Genomic DNA, 19,381 nt, shown 5'->3' with positions numbered 1-19,381 from the left:
TTTTTAGTGCAATTCTAATATTTAATAATATGCACAAGTTTAATTATAAAAAGAATGACATATATTTTTTCAAAAAGCTATTTTACCTAAAAAGAATTTTATAGAAAATTATCAAAAAGTGCCTAAGTCAGCGTATTAATATTGAGTTACAAAAAGTAATCCTGCAAAACTAAGGCAAAAAAATGTTTTAATTTTACTAAATTTGAGTAACTAATTATTAAGATAGTGTTTTCAATATCTTAATATAGGTGTTACTAAAATTATTAAAATTCATAATATGAAAGCACAACTTAATTTCATAATGAATTAAGTATTTAAATTAAAGGTAAACAAAAACAGTAGTCTATGATCATCACTAAATTTTATTTATTACAACTGGAAATAAAAATATCACTTATAATAATATATATTTGCTAAGCAAGTTTGAGAGCCTTCACATGAAATTCTTCTAAAAGTTTATTCATATCTTCAAAGCCAGATATCTCTTGTGCTTCTTTCAATTGCAGCCATTTTAGATCTTGATGCTCATCAGACAATGTTATCTTTTGTTCTGGATTTTTTAATTTAGCCAACCAGTAGACAACTGCCTTTGGTTTCCCATTCACTGCATAGTTAAGAGTTTTAGTAACATCTCGATGAATCTGCAAAATAAGACATCATATTGCATTACGACTATTATTTCTTACTACTTCATACATGAGATAAGTATATTAGTTATGGAGTTAGAAATATAATTGGGAAGCAAGAAAAACACAGATGGTGTCTTTGGCAGTGGTTGAAATTGAGTTTGTTTTTTAATATAAATAGGTAAAGGTCTGGTTTAAAACTTTATTGCTTATTGTTGTACCTCTAAATCATTTTCTGACAGTCCAGCTTCTTCTTTTGTTTCTCTTAATGCTGTTACCCAATCTGACTCTCCTGGATCCACATGGCCTATAATGAGACCAATAATATATAAACACTTTTAAGGCTTTTTTTTCCATCAGATATTATTACATCTGCATAATCAAAAGTTAAACTTAGAATATTTGTGGCAGATTAAACAACTATTTAAATTGGTTAAATATTAATATGCCATTTATGTGTGAAACAATTTATATCAGTGAAAAAAATTATAAATTTCAAATAAGCTTACATAAAATGATAAATAAAAAAAACCTTTTGGTGGAGTCCAATGGTGTTGGCCATAAGATGTTTGAAGCAAAAGAAATTGTATATATTCATTGCTTTTTCTGTATATGACCAAACCTGCAGCTCTCGTTGCGGACATAGCCAAGAACTATTTTCTCAATATCAGAACTAAAATATTTACAATTGGATTATTATAATCAAATTACAGCAGTTTCTATTGTATTCTATGCACCTCCAATTATCAACACTTGTATTTTTTATTTAATTTAAAAAGAAACATACGAATACTATAATTTTACGCTTACGTACATTATAATTTGCTTATTTACAAATTTGTGATTAACAAATTCATACTTTCTGATATTTTTTATGTATATATTTTGGCAGACTTGTCTAAATTCCCGGTGAAATCAACCTTTGACAAGTGATGGAAACTATGATTTGTCAAAAGAACAATAATAAGAATAGCAAAATTGTTAAAGAAAACTAAAATATTTCTGATATAATTTATTTTTTAATTTTTTAATAATGTTAGTTTAATATAAATGTATTGACACTATTTACATAAATATTATTAAATACGATTGCAACGACGAACATATAAACTTTTAAGTTTGTCTGTTGAAAGACGGTTGAGTACTACAAAAAAACATTTCAAACTGCAACGGCGAAGTAACAACAACTGATTAAAAAACAATCAAATTTTAAGTCATTTGTTTGCTGGATGTATTATGTATTGTTTTTAATTTCTTTTATTACTTTATCATCATTGTGTTAATTTAAACAAACTGTGTACTCATGATTTAGCCGTTTATTAAAAATAAAGTGAAGATGTTTCAGAAATGGAAAATAATTCTTGCGAACTGGGTAAGTCACGTTATTAATTGTTTTAATTTAATTATAAGAGTGTGTAATGATACTTGTTTCTTTTTATTAGTAGTAAATACAGCAAAAGTTTGAGTTAGTTATTTATGTTGCTTTTTTGTCATCTGTTCCTATTCAGTAACGCCAGGTGTGTTGCGAGAGCCTCGCAATGGGTGAAATTTGTAACGGTCGCTTAAAAAATATATAATTTGCAAAACTTATGTATTATTGCAATAGTCACTTACTTACTATATATTAATGAAAATAAATATAAATATTCCTTAATAAGTCTCTTGTTAATACGCTCTACCTTTTTCTCGTGAATGTTTTATATGAAATGTTTGTATTCAAATAATCTTCCTTCCTTAGATTAACTGCTATTTTGAAGAAAGCAGTAACGAAAAATTTCCAGTCACACAAGAATCCCTATTAAACATTATAGTACATTTGAGAGAAAATTTTAATTTGGATGAATCAAAATCTTCTATACTCAATGCACACACCATACAGGGATTCATATCGGAAAAATTTCCGAGTTTTAGGTTTGAAAATGGTACAGTTGAACCAAACAGTGAAGAAGAAATATACATTGCAGCCTCTTTATTACTTTATTTTGTGTGTGTTAATTCTAAGGATGTTGACATTAAGAAGGCAATGTGTTCCAAACTGGCCCCTGATGATCAGGAGGTTATTCTAAAGTTCAGTAAATGTTTGATGGACTGTCGTAATATATCTTTTAGGGATGTCATAACAGCAATAACAGGTACATTAGAGTGTTTTTTAAAACACTCTTAAACTTATTTTTAAATAGTAAAAAAATTGTGTTTTCTTTCTCTTTGAGTTTGAATTTAAGTTGTTGCTTTATACAGATTTAAGACAATCAAACTTCTTTAACCAAGTGCAAAATCTTTTTTTTATATTTTTTTTTTTTATGAAAACGTAAATAGTTACATTTTATGTTTTAGAAGCGTGTGGGCAAGACACAGCTGGTCCACTCCTCACTGTATCGGAGACGCCTCCAGCATTACGGTCCTTACATAGTGAAGTCAGACACCTGAAAGCTGCTCTGGAAGCCGAGAGATTTGACAGGAATTATCTTCAAGAGGAATTAGCTAGAACTAATTTAAAGATGGAGAAGCTTGGTATGATAATATTACTTTATTGCTTCACAACATTTTACATGCAATAAGTGTTCAGGGTCACTTGTTTGCTTAAAATATTATAATTGTTAGTATCTTGTAAGTATTTAATGAATTAAGAGGAATTATTATTGATTCAAATATTTTATTACAGTTAAAGATAAAGAGCAATATAAACAAGATATAGCAAACTTGAAGTTCAAAATGCTGAGCTATGGACAAGAGAATGAATCTCAGAATGCTGAAGCCTCCAACAACAACGTAACCAAACTCATGAGGGATCTAGAGGAAACGGAGCAGCGCTTGGCCAATGTTCAGGAAGAGATGGATGAAGTGACATACGAAAGAGACACTTACAAGACCAAGGTTTGTTTGGTAGTTGGTTCATCTATGACATTAACAAACTGCTATACGAACTGTTACAGTTATATATTAATAATTCGTTACAAATAGATTTCATTAGTTTCCATTTTTTCTAGAATTATCCGAAAGACAAGCAAGGAGCAAGAGCTTTTATTTCCAATCTCATAAGTACTTAGTGACTCTTTGTTCTTAATATTATCAAAAATTGTTTTTCACTTATTCTAAAATTAATATAGAGGTTTCCACCTTGAAGTAATCTTGATGTTGAATTGATGAGATTTGTTGGCTATAACTAAAATTTTATTACATACATTGTTTAATTAAAAAAAAAAAATTATATGAAATAAATTTGTATTTGTTAATTTTACCACTTCCATTATCATTGAGCTTTAAATTTTTGGAAACTTTATTATGTATCAGGAGTTTTAAAGCTGTCCTCATACGAAAGAGGTTTGTTCTGTTGTTACTTATGACTAAATTAACCATTTGCTGCCACATCAAAAATAGAATTTCTTTTCTAGTATGTCAACTAATTTCACATGTTTATTAGGAGATTTAATTTTAGATAATGATTAGAACGTATTTTTATTCCTATAAGTAAACAAGACTACTGCTTTCGTACAAACTTTCGGAGCTTTATGATAATTATGTCATAGATGTGAAAGTTTGATCATCCTTTCCTATGGATTTTTGATACTCTTTCATCAAAGAACCGCAAGGGTTAAAGGATTTGTATGCAACCTTCCATCAATGTACCGAGGCAGCAGAATAACAAAGATTCTATTTTATGATAAGATGAGAAATTTTATGATAAGACTCGTGAAATTCGATAGGATTTTCCGTACGGTTGATTGCCGTATATTTTTAAAGTGCACATTTTCTCCCCGATCCTAAAATCGAAGTCAACTTGCACAAAGTAGTGAGCAGAAATTAATATTACTCTATACTAAAAAAAATTACTGTCTTAGGTGGAAGAACTTAAACGCGAACGAGATATGTTATCTAGTTTAAATCAGGAGGAATCGCTCAAGAACAGCCAACTGACAGAGGAATTAGAAACAGAGCGTAGACACGTGAACTCTCTGAAGGAATTGGTCTCAGAGCTACGGCAACACAACAGACTGAACGGCTTGGACTCCAGCCAGCTTGAATGTGATGACTTGGATGCCAGCGTACACTCACTACCCCATAATATATGTGTGTAGATTTTCAATCATAATAATAATGTTATTGGTCTCAAAGAAAAACAGGTTACATTTATTCTTCTTCTGCTAATTATACGCTTACATTAAGTACAGAATTGTTATGTTATGTTAGCGGAAAAGATCTTCTGTGCCTTGTGCTAAAAAATTATATTACAGGGCACTTGTGTGACGGCTCGATGAAAACTTAGGTTGTTGTACATTAAATTTATGGTAGAGATTGAGTTTCTGTTGAAGACATGTACTGAAATTTTTCACAGTTTTCTAAAGTTTATCAAGAGTGTTGAAGTTATTTCAATTATATTACAGCCGTTTGCAGCGAGGTATGTGTTAATGTGGTTGAGGTGCAACTTAGCGAGGAGCGCGCTAAGATCGTAGTTCTCAAACAACAGATACAGACGTTGCAGGTTAATAAAATATTTATATAAATGATTTTACATATTATTTGTTCTTTTTTTTTTCAAAATAAACATATAGTTATGATTTTAATAACCTCTATAATAGCTTGTTTTCCTTATTTTAAATTTATATTTGGATTTAGTTCAAAGTTTTTTATTTTTTGTTAGGATCAACTCACGGATGTACAGAAAAAGTTTGAAGAGGAAAGCAAAAAGTATTCGGTGATTGTTTCTGAAAAAGATACTGACATATTAAATTTGAGACATCGGATTAATGAAGAAATTGAAGAAAGAAATACATTAAAAACACAATGTGATAACGAAATGACGAAATTGAATAACGAGGTCAACGAACTCGAGCAAAGGTTGAGAGACACGGGCGAAAACTCTAGGAGGATAATAGATTCTAAAATTCAAGAGATTCAAATTTTACAAGAAGAGAAGCTTTCTTTATTGAAGAGTTTGACCGACGAAACAACGAAACTTGGCAGCATTATACAGGACCTGAAGACGAGCTTGGACACCGAACGAAGCTCTAAGATTAAAATGAGGGAAGAGATGGACGGTCAGATAATGAAATTGAAAGAGAAAGTTCTCAATAGAAACAACGAGTTGGTCGAGTTTCAAAACAAAATATTCGAGAAAGGTGAAAGGATTGAAATTCTGCAATCCGAGTTGAAGAAAGAGAAAGAATCTCACGGGGATTTCGTTAACAAATACAATAACGACATCATGAATTTAAATACGAGAATTCAAATACTAGAAAATGATCTGTACAAAAAGTCTGAAGAATTTAAAAACCTTGATGAACATTGTAAGGCATTACAAACGGAGATACAGTATAGGGATGAGAAAATTATTATGTTACAAGTGGACATTGAAAAACTCAAGACGGAACACGAGAAAGAGAATCGGGAGTTGCAATACAATCTGGACGAGATTAATGCTACCGTTGGTACATTGAAAATACAACTACAGAATGAGATACAGTACAAAGTGACCGTGGAGACAGAACTACAACAGCTCAAAGAACATCTCAACGAAGTTACTAAAGAAGTTGATAGACTGACGAACACGAATACAGATTTAAATAAAGAATACAAACAAGAATTGGAAAAGAACGTCATATTACAAGAGAGATGCGCAGAGTTGGATGAAGTCCTCGACAAGTTGAACAAAGATATTGTCGAAAAAGATTCCATCATACAGACAGCAGAACGAAATCTATTAGAACAGAAAACACAGTTTGAAGAATCATTACACAAGTTGGAAGAAGTTCTTAATTCAAATAACTGTAAATTAATATCGGAGACCAGTGAGAAAAATACATTGATTCAAAAATTAAATTCACTGTCCCAAGAGAGAGAGGCGTTAAATAAAGAAATTAATGACAATCATAATACAATATCTATTCTACAAACGGAAATGGAAAAATCATTAGAAACTTCACAGGAATATATAACAAGTAAGTGCCTGTACAGAAATAATAGAATAGTTTTATTATTACTTTGAATGCAAATTAATATTTATTTACAGCTATAAAGAGACTTGAAGATGACATCGTTGACATCAAGAGACAGAAGGAATTAGATCAAAGGAATTACGATGTTGAAACGACCAAGCTTCTGACGAAAATAAACGAAGCTAACAAGACCGTGAAGGAGCTGCATACACTCAACAATAACACCGTTAAAGCTAAGGAACTAGAAAATGACACTTTGAGAATGAATATTGGCAACATTGAAGCGAGGCTGCAGAGTCAATATGAGGAAAATAATAAGTTAGAACATGAAAAAACGGTTCTGATTGAACAACTCGGACAGTTGAATACACACAAGAACAACATCGAAAAGGAGTATATCAATAAATGTGCCTTGTTGAACAAAGTGAGCGCACAGATGAACGAGGAGATATTGAGGAAAAGCAAGGAGATAAAGATATACGAAGAGGAAATAAAATCTCTGTTGAAAATAAACAACGACAGAAAAGAAGGTACCATCCGCTTACTATATTATATTTATAAAAAAATGTGTTGTTTTTATAAATAAATATACCTAATAGAACATTTAAAAACTTTTGTTTCAGAAATTAACTATTTGAAATGTAATATTGAAAAGGATATACACGAAAGAGATGCCAAAGTGGCGGAGTTATGCAAAAATATTAAAAGTCTAGATTCACAGTTGATTGATTCTCAAAACGAATTGAAAAACGTCATTGAGAAACATTCACAAGTGGTTGAGGCGCTTCAGGCGGAAAATGTCCAGTTGCACTACACCATAGAGGAGGACAATAGCAACCACGAACTGCTGGTTAAAGAGAAGGATGCTGTGATTGAAGAGTTGGAAACACGACTGAAGAATGTTAACGACAGCATGAAACTGTTACAGACAGACTATGAAAACGATAAACATTTGTTTGAAAAGTTCAAAATCGACGTTCAGGAAGAGATATTGAAACGGGAAGAGCAGATAACGGAACTGAATGATAGAATAAGTAAATATGAAAGTAATATAAAGGAGAAAGAAGCAGAAATACATAACGCTGACGCACAGATTAATATATTGAGGGAAGAGAACGCTGTGCTAGTGAATGACTTGAATACTTTGAGGAAGGCGTATACAGAGAGCGCACAGAGCAACGACGTGCTGAAGGAAAGTCTTCACGCTGAGAAATCAGCTAAAGACCTAATAGAAAACGAAAAACTAAGTTTACAAAGAGATAATGATTCTTTAGTCAAGAGAGTATCGGACAACGAACATGCTTACAAAATAATACTTTCAGAGAGAGACAGCCTGTTGAACGAGAAGGCGATATTAGTACAGCAGTTAATGGAAGAACGATCGGTCAGGAAAATAGCAGATGAAGGCAAGGAAGCGTTACTGATGGAGGCCAGAGAGATGAATAGCAACTTGAAGTTGTTTGAAGAAATGAAACATATGTTACTACAGGAAAAAGAATGTCTAACGCAGCAGCTCGTCGAAGAACGACATAGCAAAGAACTGGCTGAACAAGAAAAGGTAAATATCATGGAAGTCAAACACGCGCTGGAAGACAAATTGGCGGAAAATAATTCACTGATAAATAATCTACAAGAAAAGAACTATGCTCTACAAGAACAGGTACAAACACTGTCTACAAGCGTGGATGATTATGTTAGGCTGAATGAAAAATTACAAGGCGATACAAAACAGTTGCAAGAAGAAATAGATGAGTTAACGAAAGACAGTGAAACACAAAAGGAAGAAATTACAAAGCACATCGGAAAAGCAGATGTACTGAAAACTGAAATAGAAGCGCTCAGCAAAGAAAATGAATCATTACTGAACACTTACAACCAAGCGAAAATCACGCTCGACAAGACGGAGTCTGAGAAAAGAAAGGCTGAAAACAAAATTTGTGAAGCAAACGATAAATTTGCTTCCGAAATTGAGAAAAAACAGGAAGAAATAAAGACAGTTTGGTTGGAATACGATCAACTTAAGGCGGAGTACAAAAGTATGCTATTTTTATTATTCCTTCAATGAAAAATACTTAAATAAAAACAAAATGAGAATATCATAATGATTTCATTTATTATTTCAGCTCTGGAAGAAGACAGAGAGAAAATGTCCTCTTTAGTTAGTTGTGGACTATCGAAAGTTATAAGTTGTTTAAAGAAAGATAATATTTGTAAAGAAATTATTCAACATTGCGATAAACATAACGAAACATACGAAGCTCAATGTAACATGATATTCGATATAATAAACAATTTAACGTCAGACTTAGTGCTACGGAAGAATCTAGAAAAAGCTGTCGAACAAGGCAACACTGCTGTTAAGGACATAACGGAGACGTTGAAACAAAAAGAGCTCTTAGTGAACAAACTACAAGTTGAAATGAACGCTTTGAACAAAGTCATAGATGATTCTAAAATAGGTAAGCCTGAAATAAAGTCTATTGATAGAAAACACTCTGTACTAAGATGTAAATGTTTGAATTTAGTTATAAAGATCATCAAATTTGTTTTCACTACCATCATAAGTCATCGATCGAGAAGCTTTAGGGTTAGTCTGTGAGTTATAATAAAGTTTATATATAAGAAAAAAATATATTTTATTTACCATAAACATTGGAGATTTTATAACAGTATGAATATTTCAGAATTTGCAAAAAAACAAGAGAAAAATGATAAATTGCTAGAAACAAAGACAATTGAAATACAACATCTACTATTAGAAAATCAAACGCTTCGTAACGAACTTAACGATGTTAAAATACAGTTGGAAGTTAAGGTGCACTCTCTGAAAGACAAACTGATAGACAACGAGAACCTGACGGACAAGCTGAAGAAAACATACGAGTGCCAGATAGATAACTTGAACATGATGATATCAAAGCTGACGGCCTATCTGAAAGAAAAGACTTCAGAGCTGGACGCGATGAGGAATGACAAGGAGAGATTACAGCAAGCTCTCCAAGACAGCAATACAGGTTCATATTATACATTCCTGTTTATACAGAAAACGATATTACTCAGTCAACACTTATTACGTATTTTAATGATAATCAAACGTATAGAAGCCATTGAGTAATTGAAAAGTAATAATAGTCTGTTCAAGCTCTATATGCGTTCGGTTTTATGAATGGTTTTCTTAATATTAATTACTATATAATATATATATTTTTAAGTTATTCTATGCATATAATTTCAGCAATAAAGTCACTGGAAGAGGAATTAAAAACTCAAAAACAAAATCAAGAAAAACTCATAAGCGACTTTGAATCAGAGCGACTTGTTCTCAAGAATATGGTGACTGTCACTGAATCTGTTATGGAGGATCAGAAGATCGGTCTGAACAAGATTATAAGTGATAATATGAAAGAGAGAGAACATTTGATGAATGAAATAAAAGCCATGAAAGAATCTACAGACAACGAAAGAAAGGATTACGAGAACAAAATCATGGAGAAAGAAGTAGTGTTACAAACGATGTTCAAAGAATTAGCCGACCTCAGAAACGAAAAAGACACTTTAGAAATGAACACGATCTCACAAACTAATATGTATGAAAATAAGATCGAGACTTTGGAAGGAGATATTGTTAAGAAAACACGGGAAGTGGAGAGATTATACGATGAAATAAGGGACTTGAATGATGCATTGAATAAATATAAAGATGGTGAGTTAAATATTTACTATAATTTGTCAAAGTGTTATATTGTTGTTAATAATAAAATGCTGATGATGCTGGTGTAGCACGTTAAAAAGCTTAATCGATAATCCCTGTTGTTATTAACAGATATAACCGCCTTAGAGGAAATGAATAATGAATGGAAAATTAAAAACGATTCAATTGAAAGCGAATTTGGAGATAGAGTAAAAAAATTACAAGAAGATTATGATGTTCAAAGAAAATATACGGAAGATTTAAAAGAAGTCGTAGAGAAGAAATCAAAGGAAAATAACGAACTACAAAAAGTCATAGAGGATTTAACAAATAAGGTGGAGGCAATGAAAAATGATGTAGCTCGGTTTGAAAACAGCAAGGCAGAATTATTGGAACAGATAAATAACTTAAATACAGAATTAGAAAATGAGATAAAAGCCAAAGAGGTTTTAAAGGTTAAAAATACAGAAATATTCAACGTCCAGAAAGAAAAGGAATCAGGTAAAGTTATAAAGTGTGTGTTTTGGCCATTTTTATTATATTTATTTAATACAATCTTCTTTCAGCGCTGTCAGATCTGCAAAAACAATTGCAAATCGAATTAGATAAACAAATAGAAAATGGTAAAGAGATATTAAATCTTAACAACAAATGCTCCATACTAGAAGAGTATCAAATTAAAGCTGACACGGAACTTGAAAGACGTCAAAAGGATATCGATGCTTTACACAACGAGATTAAGACACTCCACGCTCAAGTAGAAAATATAATGAGCGAGAGAGACAGAGATATTCGATGTCTCAAAGAGGAAAGAGACGCAAATAAAGATCTCGAAAAAGAAATAACAGAAGATAAAGACAGTCTAGAAATTCTTAAATGTGAATTGAAATTAAAGGAGGAAGAAATAACAGAATTAAAGAGAAAGTTGGCCGGGAAGGTGGAAGAAGAAGACGTTATACGCATTTTAAGAAAGGAAAATGAGGAATTGATCAGAGCTATTGGACAAAGAGAAACTTGTAAGTAATAATTACAAATAAACCGTTTACACTTATAAGTGATAAATATTAATGATTTAATTGTTTTCAGTCTCCGTTGTCGGTCAGGAAAGGTCAAGCGTTCAATATTCTGGACAAACCGAAGGCCGCGTCCTCAAACAGGTAGATAACACATCTGACACACTTTCGTCTTTGGAGAGCATTAAAACCATTTCAGACTTAGAAAAGATAGTAGAGGACAAGAACAGGACAATAAAGACATTGCAATGTGACGTGGCGTTCATGAAAACCTTGTTCGCCGAGTCTGAAAACAAACTCCTAGACGTGACCAGGGATCTGGAGATGAGCAGAGAGAACTGTCAGCAGCTGTCGAATCAATTGAAGAAGATCGTCCATCAAAAGAACGAGGAGATAGCCGACCTGAAGAAACAAGTCACCAAGATGAGTGTCACGGAAAATAGAGCCACGCAAATAATAAAAGTGTCGGCGAAATATCAAGCTATCATATTGAAGAGGATCGCCGAAATAAAGTCCAATACGGTGCTGAAGGAACTGACGAACTTTGGAAACACGAACTGTGATAACGAGCTACGAAGGAGTTTGACCTCCGGCAGCATCACCATGGAAGACTTGGAGAACTTCCTGGAGACCACCGAGAGACATCTGAGACGTTGCTCCGAGAAGCAGATATCATTGCAGAAGGAACGGGACCGGCTCGCTGAAGTGAACAAAATAAACGAATCTGAAATAATAAACATGCAAAAGTTCCTAACGGAAATGTCAGTGAGCGTTAAGACTTTCAATTCGTTCAAGGAGTTGTATTCACAGAAGTTGACCAAAGTGACGTCCATACAACGGACGGTCAGACGGGAGATATTGAACCTCGAGAACAATATAACGGACTCCGCCATGTGTAGGTTAGAACGCGGGTACGCCGCAGCCATGCAAGACTTGTCAGAGTGTGCTATGAACTTCCAAAGGTGGATGGAACGTTGCATATCTCGTTCGATTTCCTCGGAGAAGATCAAGCAGGCGTTCTACAGTGAAACGGACAGAGTATCTCTGACTTCTGGGAGCTTCCAGAACGCTGGGTTGGAAGTTCAACTGGATGAATTGGATTGTAAGTTCCAGAAGCTTCTAGAAGAAATCACACGAGCGCAGAAGGGCGAGGGCGCTAAGGACGTCCAGTCGCTTACCGTTTTGGAGGTACGAGCGGAATACGAGGACAAACTCAACAGGATGAAGGCGAAAATGGTCAGTACACTCCCCATACTGTTGTTGATACTTGCCTATCAGGTCGTGTGGTGGTTCTATTTGCAAATGGACTTATGACGGACCGCGTTCTCTGCATATATTTATTTAAATAAATGTTTGGACACTTTTTTTGTTTTATTTCTTTTAAATGTAAGTGTTCTTTAAAATATGTGGTAGTTTAGAACTGTTTTGCTTTGGATTATAAAAGGTAATTAGTTTTTTATAAAATAAGCATGTGCATGGATACGATACGGCATGTTATACGTCGCATGTGCATAACGCGTTTCGATATTTCTACGACTCCTGTTGTGTAACTGGGGCTATGTGTTTCAGAAACAATTGTACCAAGAACAGATAACCATATTCAAAGAGAAGCAGCGACAGGAGATTTTGAATTTGGAACAAGAACTGCAAAAGGCACGCCAAGATCTGAGAGAGTCGAGCCGAGGTTACGAGGAGTATATAAAGGAATTGACGAAGGAGCTGTGGAACGTTGGAGAGAAGTTTGTGATGAAACACGACGAGGCGGAGTGGCTCAGGAAGAAACAGAGGCACGGCTCGCTCATGTCACTGCAACATGTACATTCGGTAATATATATCCTTACGGTAACGACACGGTTCCAGTTAACGTATGTTAACACATTAATATGTATTACTGAGCTCCCTTAGAACCTTGCTCTAAAAACATTTTCCATTCATTTAAAAATATAAAGAGAAGTGAAAGATTATCATTTAATATTGTCAATATACTGGACAATCAAAACCTTTCATATTCAGCTATATCAATTAACAAAAGGTAGAAATCTTAAAATTTGTATAAACAATATTAATATTACACATGGTTTATGTATGAAGTAATATAACCTTTCAGTCTGGCCTCGTTCCTCTTCAAGAACCTCCTCGACCGTCAGACACGCATTCTCTCCGGTCGCTGCCTGTGAATAATAACGACAAAACAAAAGGTGACCATTATATGAAACGTATATTTAGTTATAATTAGTGTTGCCCGAAATCGGTCTTGGTCTTGCAAAAATGCAAGAACAAGACAACTTAATTTTAGCAAGACCAAGAGCAAGACATATATAGAAAATGTAATCTGATCCGATCGCTTAGGTCGTGGGTTCGAACCCCAACCGGTGTCAGTTGATTTTTTGAATATCTCTTGAAATTTTTAGACATTTTCAATTTGGTTGGTCTGTACTCTGTACCATTTCTATGTTAATTCAAGCTCAAAATGTACCTACTGTTACGTTGTGCTAATATCTAAAGTAACGTTTAATAAATAGCGACAGGCTAATAGGTAATTGCAGACTTGCGAGATTTGCTGCAAGACCCAGACCAAGACTGACCAAGTCTTGTCTTGTTCTTGCATTTGGGCAACACTAGTTATAATCACATAATATGTTATTTATATTATAATTACAATTCCTATGCTCGATATGTAATTAGGAACTGGTGCGTGTCAAAGTATTGATTGTGTTGCTGTCTCGGTGATATTGTATATTGAAGTTAGCTAAACAAGTTTTGTCAGACATACCGCTGTGAATGTTACATGTGATTCATATTTTATATATAAATTAGGGTGGTTCCCAAACTGTCTACCAAAATGATCAATTAGAAAGTGCGTGATTTTCTAATTACTAAATATATGGAATAATAAATTTCAGAAGGTCGCACCCTTCACATGTCTGATGAGGAAGGAGAGGTGTTCGACAATCGTTGGCTGCGAGAGTTAGCTTCGACGCCGCGAGCTCACCCTCGAGAGTCGCACCCTCAGGAGCCGCACCCCCCGCACCGCTTATCAGAGCTGCGCTGGCGTAACTCACTCTGCCCGCCACATCTGAAGAGCTCGTATCCCGCTGAGACGCAGTTCGTCTCCGCGTTGCACGAGGAAGACATCAAGGTTTACATACTATTATACATTTTTTACATAAGTTGCAATGACACAATTTTTGTGTAATCATTTTACTTACATTTATAGAATCGGTTATAATTTTTTTCCGTCACTTTATGTGACAGTGTCTAAGTGTTTGGTATTTCGTCGATACTTATCTTTTATCTTGGATTAATGCTGGTCGGTCGTCACTCCGGGCGCTGAGTCAAAGAGTGGGGGGTGACCGTCTTTGGGGTTCAGATTTTATTCTCTCACATACCACTCGCACCTGTCGCCAAGGGAGGAAAGCAGTGGCCGGCTTTATCAACTTAATTAATGATGTTTGGTAACAATAGGGAAGATGTTTCATATGAAGTTTAAATTAAGAATTGTTTAAAGAATTATATAGTCGTATTGACCGCATGAGGCTGGCTACATCGTGATCCGTGATCGCGAGTTGTATGTATTGATTAATGTTGTATTATTTTTATTGTTAGGTTATTTTGTCGTCTTTATTACACATATTGTATTACCCTTATTAATATAATTATTTTGATATTTCCAGAACCCCGGCGGTCCGAGCATGTCTCTGGGCGGTCGTCAACGTAAAGAGGTTGGCATCACGGCGTACAAGAAGCCCGGGCCCCCCACACCCAGCAAGCAGGCCGGCCGACTGTCCGCTACTGTGAGTGTACAGACAGACAGCATCGACGCATTTCATAATAAGCGTTGATGTAAAACTACGTTGAAACTGTGACTTGTCATAAGTTTTTTTTTATAAAATAAAATTGAATATACATTTATGTACATAATCCAGGACTCGGAGCTCCGGGAGTGCGTGCGTGAGGCGAGAGACGGAGCTACCAAGCGAGGGACTCCTTCACGGATACGAGCCTTGTTCAGATCGAAGAATGACACCGTAGAGGTGAGGACGGTGGATGATGTCGAGGGAATTTATATAACTATAGACTTTCATTGATTGTTTAAGTTATTTGTCGTTACTTGTTTCAAAATCAAATGTTCCAAGTAAGTTAACTGTGCGAATCAAGACCTACCAGGAAGAGAAAATTTACTGTTATTAACATACTTATTACATTTAAATTATATACAACGGTATTTAATAATGTTCTTTATATGGTTCAAGTAATGTTACGCTTCCAGGTTTTGTTTTTTTTTTATATATATTTTTATTTTCTTCTTCCAGGGCACACCCAAAGGCAGGAGATTGAGCAACATTTTTAGAAAGAAATGACATTCGCCGGATGTCTCGTTGGACTCGCGTTTTGGTTGAATAATAAAATTCTATTAACTTATTATTAAAGATCTTTCAATAAAATGTCCCAAATATTACAGCTTATTTTATTTCAATAGAAGTACACCACAAAATCGCTATAGCACCAAACATTACTTACAAAATGTACAAAATTGTGCCTGTTTACATCTAGAATATTAAAATAAATAAATAAAGTCATTCACAAACGAAATTCAGATTTCGACCCGACGAATGTTACATGTGATGACGGTATGAGTATTGTTTAATGAAGTTTACAAAGTTACCAAAAGAGGCCGAGTCCTTAAAGCGTTCGTGGCTCGTTACTCTCGATGATTTATATAATAATAAAATCTAAAATAATTTAGTAAATTAATAATCGTCGAGTAGAAACGCTCGCAGATCCCATCATGTTTATAACGATATCACTGATCCGTTGATATGCCATTTAGAAGATGCTACACGCTGCGGGCGGCGCGTGCGTGGACATTGTGTTCTGATTACGGTCAACAGATTCATTCGCTGAGGTCAACGCTCGTTGACAGTGACCACACTCACTCCGACTGACCCGGCGATGAATTGTGAAACCCGAACGCCGTACATTTATAAAAAGATTACACGATTAATAAGTGATTGTGGTTTTTGTACTTACACATTAAATCGCGCAGAAATAAATGTCCTATGTGAGGAATTTTAAGATTAAATTGATAGGATTTTCGGTTCTTTCTCATATATATCATAATGTGTACAAAAAAAATCAGCTGATAACAATATAAAACGGCATTGAATTTGAACTTAAATAGATATAAACAACGTTGTTATTAACATATAATATATTTAACTCCCATTACTCGTGTCGTTGGGCGTGTGGAGTGTGCACATACAAATACAGCAATACTATGTTGTCATCGTACAACTAATTCATAATAACATTTTATCACGATCACAAGATTTTAGACAAAAAATACTGTAAAAAACAATAGTGTAAATAAAATAAATAAGATTTAGAATTATTAAAAATAAAATAAAATAAAACATAGCAAAAAACTTGAGAGCCTTCTCTGACGATACATTTTTAACAATTGTTAGCCTTTTTTCATATACATTTGTAAATAACACTACTCCTTGTGTCTGAGACCTTAGCTGTTATTTAACGTCAACGTAAAACTCATTCAGGAATATTTTAGTTAGTTTAAAATTTATTTATAATTGCAACAAACAGCATTTAAGTTCCTTCGTGTTGTCATTCCGATATGAGCTTTTCGGAGCGATGATTTTATTTTCGTAAACGCTAATTTCCTAACGCAAACCATCTCTCACAGTAACGTAACTCTACGAGTGTGCTTTACGACACTTGTGCATACCTCCTACAGGAAATAGCTTTATAATTGTGACTAAGGTGGCAGTCGATTGAACCTATCTACGTTAAATATAATTAGCTAATTTAATCGTTTAGTATTACGAGTACATTTTAATTTATTATTATTAAGTTCAGCTTCGTCTACATTAAGTGCTGTACAAGTCTTAGCTTGTAACTTAAATAATATGATTTTATACAAGTATTTACAAAAAAACATCAACAACACGTAATAAGTAATAGTGGTATTAAGAACATGTGACACATTCGGTATACTCCGTCGGCTATCTAAATTGTTATAACTACACAAACACACTCGTCGGCCGCCGCCCGGCTCCTGTTAGACAGGCCGTCGGGTTTAAACTAAAGGCAGGCGTGAGGGTTGTGAGAGCACCACCGCGGCCAGAGAGGAGCGGCTTGGATCCCTTTATCTAGGAGTCGTGATCGTTGTGTGTCGAGTCGCAGGTAGACGTCGGCGGTGGCGCCCTCGGCGCGGTCCGACCAGAGACGCTCCGCGACCGCCGCAGTCCTCGGCCACACTCTAGCATCCAAACCTCCGGAACCCAGCTGTTCCGTCCACTGACACGTCGCGCCGCCTTCCACTTGCCATGGTTCCACTCCGGTAGACATGGCCGGCATTTCCTCTATCCAGGGTCTGTGCTCGTAAATTTGCTGCCAAGACCGGTAAGGTCCACAGTGACCGTCGGAACTATCTCGCCAGGACCCGAAGCCGCAGTCTAAGTACCAAGCGTCTACGTGAGATATGATCGTTCTGTAGCCCGCGTCCAATACCGCGCGAGATTCCGGCCACCGGGACGAGCCCCACACCTGCACGCCGTGTCTCTTCTTATCTAAACGTTCCAGGTACGGTGTATGAGTTAGCCGAGAAGACCACAGTAACGTTAGATCTGGCAGTTTACCGCCATTGGCACGTTCGAGGGAGGACATGGCGCGACGAGTGAACTCAAACCATAACTCCATGGGATCCGTGTCGTTAAAGTGTTGAGCCCAACACCGCTCCGAGACCTCGTCCCCGCCTAAATGGAAGATATCGTCCACTTCCGTCAGTTGAATGATTTCGGCATAAATCTGTTCAAGAAGTGAGTAAACGTGTGGATTTCGTGGGTTTAATTGCCCACAAGGCGGTTCACCACAATAAGTACTCCAAGGTTCTACTTCAACACAATGCGCTAAGTGTCCTAACCCAGCAGGAGGGCCCCACGACCACGCTCGTCCAACATGCGCCGGCGCATCTACTTCTATCAAGACACGTATTCCTCTCAATCTAGCTCGGCGTACTATAGCCCTTACATCGTCAGTCGTGTATATAGCACCAGGCCCATAAGCTCCGTGCTGAGCTAGTTGAGGAGCGCTGTTCAGTCTCAAAGGAAAGGACTGCGAGTCACTCACATGCCAATGGAACGTGTTCAGCTTGCACGCTCCCATAGCATCGATTGTACGCAATATGTCAGTTACGGGGAAGAAATTCCTGGCTGTATCCAATAACAAACCACGATATCTAAACCGAGGGCCGTCGTCCACGGTGGCAGCTTCGAGTATTAAGAGAGATTCAGCGTAAGGATCCAACCACACTAGTTGAGACAGAGTTTCAAAGCCGTGCCGAGCTCCACAGAAGGAATGCGCTGTTATATCAGCGACGAGGGACTTCCCTGACGGTCTGAGAGAGAGCTTGTAGGTTTCATCGGTGTCTTGTCGCATGCGTGGATCAGCGCTGCCGTTCACAGCGACCCTTACAACAACATCACGAGGAGTTCCACTATCTGATCTCCTATTCTCTACTCCCGCGTTTTTCTCCAGAATTTTCAAGTCGTCGCGCATTAATTGGAAGGCATCGTTGAGGTTTTCTGTCACTTCTCTTGATGGAGAGGATATGACTTGTAGTGAGAAGCCGCTGGATCTGACATGAACTGAGGCCGTAGCGAGACTGACGGGGCCGGTTGGCTGCGGCCATAATTGAGTGGACGCGCAGAGCATGTTGCACGTAGGAAGTGATTGAAGTATAGAGGTCTCTGATGCTAGGAGTCGCTCACAACGATCGTTCCGACATATCCAAGACCACTGTGGCTCTACACCACTGTAACAGATAACAACTGTTCATATAGATGCTATATGAATTAAGAAACAAAGATATAAAATATTAATAAAAATAGCAAACATTAACAAGATTCAAATATTAGTAAAAACTAAAATACATATACTGTAATAATTCTACGAATGTAACCTACATGAATATAAATTCTGGCAATTAATTTGATCATTTCAACATTGATTTAAAAAAAAAGTTAAAATGAAAAATACGAGAATTCAAAAAGCTTATATGAATATGTTGTTAATAATAGAGGAATACTAATTCCCTTATCA

The 19,381-nt window shown here is 35.6% G+C and overlaps 3 protein-coding genes across 4 annotated transcripts in view; 1 reads left to right on the top strand and 2 right to left on the bottom strand.

The window, feature by feature from the left end:
* Positions 1-344: 344 nt before the first annotated feature.
* LOC116771650 (bis(5'-nucleosyl)-tetraphosphatase [asymmetrical]) lies at positions 345-1,584 on the bottom strand. The gene is made up of 4 exons (XM_032663542.2): positions 1,441-1,584; positions 1,159-1,299; positions 848-933; positions 345-641 (listed from the first exon to the last, which is right to left on the bottom strand). Exons 2-4 carry the CDS (start codon positions 1,268-1,270, stop codon positions 414-416), a joined length of 426 nt encoding a protein of 141 aa, XP_032519433.1. The 5' UTR covers positions 1,271-1,299; positions 1,441-1,584; the 3' UTR covers positions 345-413.
* A 196-nt stretch (positions 1,585-1,780) lies between these two features.
* On the top strand, positions 1,781-15,722 carry LOC116771651 (uncharacterized). 2 transcript variants are annotated; one of them, XM_061528342.1, is made up of 21 exons: positions 1,781-1,998; positions 2,365-2,758; positions 2,961-3,137; positions 3,289-3,500; positions 4,466-4,694; positions 5,009-5,106; positions 5,266-6,562; positions 6,634-7,089; positions 7,183-8,595; positions 8,683-9,018; positions 9,244-9,573; positions 9,795-10,262; positions 10,383-10,751; positions 10,817-11,266; positions 11,337-11,407; positions 12,833-13,087; positions 13,371-13,461; positions 14,167-14,402; positions 14,938-15,057; positions 15,190-15,297; positions 15,577-15,722. In XM_061528342.1, exons 1-21 carry the CDS (start codon positions 1,963-1,965, stop codon positions 15,622-15,624), a joined length of 7,194 nt encoding a protein of 2,397 aa, XP_061384326.1. In that variant the 5' UTR covers positions 1,781-1,962; the 3' UTR covers positions 15,625-15,722. The 2 variants fall into 2 exon arrangements, with proteins under 2 accessions (XP_061384326.1, XP_032519434.2); XM_032663543.2 differs by having other exon boundaries at positions 11,337-12,499.
* LOC116771694 (probable beta-hexosaminidase fdl) overlaps positions 15,718-19,381 on the bottom strand; it is a 48,867-nt gene continuing 45,203 nt past the window's right edge. Inside the window, exon 5 of the mRNA XM_061528343.1 lies at positions 15,718-19,094. Coding sequence (XP_061384327.1) covers positions 17,363-19,094 — 1,732 coding nt within the window. The 3' untranslated portion in view covers positions 15,718-17,362. The remainder of the gene's footprint in view (positions 19,095-19,381) is intronic.

Source organism: Danaus plexippus (assembly GCF_018135715.1).
Source record: "Danaus plexippus chromosome 16 unlocalized genomic scaffold, MEX_DaPlex mxdp_31, whole genome shotgun sequence".
NCBI lineage: Eukaryota > Metazoa > Arthropoda > Insecta > Lepidoptera > Nymphalidae > Danaus > Danaus plexippus.
The sequence above is the reverse complement of the archived record's forward strand: the minus strand, read 5'-3'. Positions and strand labels throughout refer to the sequence as shown.

What these genes read in the sequence shown, in the direction of transcription:
- LOC116771651 (XM_032663543.2), top strand. Translation starts at nt 1,963, where the DNA reads ATGTTTCAGAAATGGAAAATAATTCTTGCGAACTGG. An exon ending in GAGACACTTACAAGACCAAG is followed by an intron (nt 3,501 to 4,465) that starts GTTTGTTTGGTA and finishes TTACTGTCTTAG; the next exon opens with GTGGAAGAACTTAAACGCGA. An exon ending in TAATAACGACAAAACAAAAG is followed by an intron (nt 13,462 to 14,166) that starts GTGACCATTATA and finishes AATAAATTTCAG; the next exon opens with AAGGTCGCACCCTTCACATG.
- LOC116771650 (XM_032663542.2), bottom strand. Translation starts at nt 1,270, where the DNA reads ATGTCCGCAACGAGAGCTGCAGGTTTGGTCATATACAGAAAAAGCAAT. An exon ending in CCATTGGACTCCACCAAAAG is followed by an intron (nt 934 to 1,158) that starts GTTTTTTTTATT and finishes GTCTCATTATAG; the next exon opens with GCCATGTGGATCCAGGAGAG. An exon ending in TGTCAGAAAATGATTTAGAG is followed by an intron (nt 642 to 847) that starts GTACAACAATAA and finishes CTTATTTTGCAG; the next exon opens with ATTCATCGAGATGTTACTAA.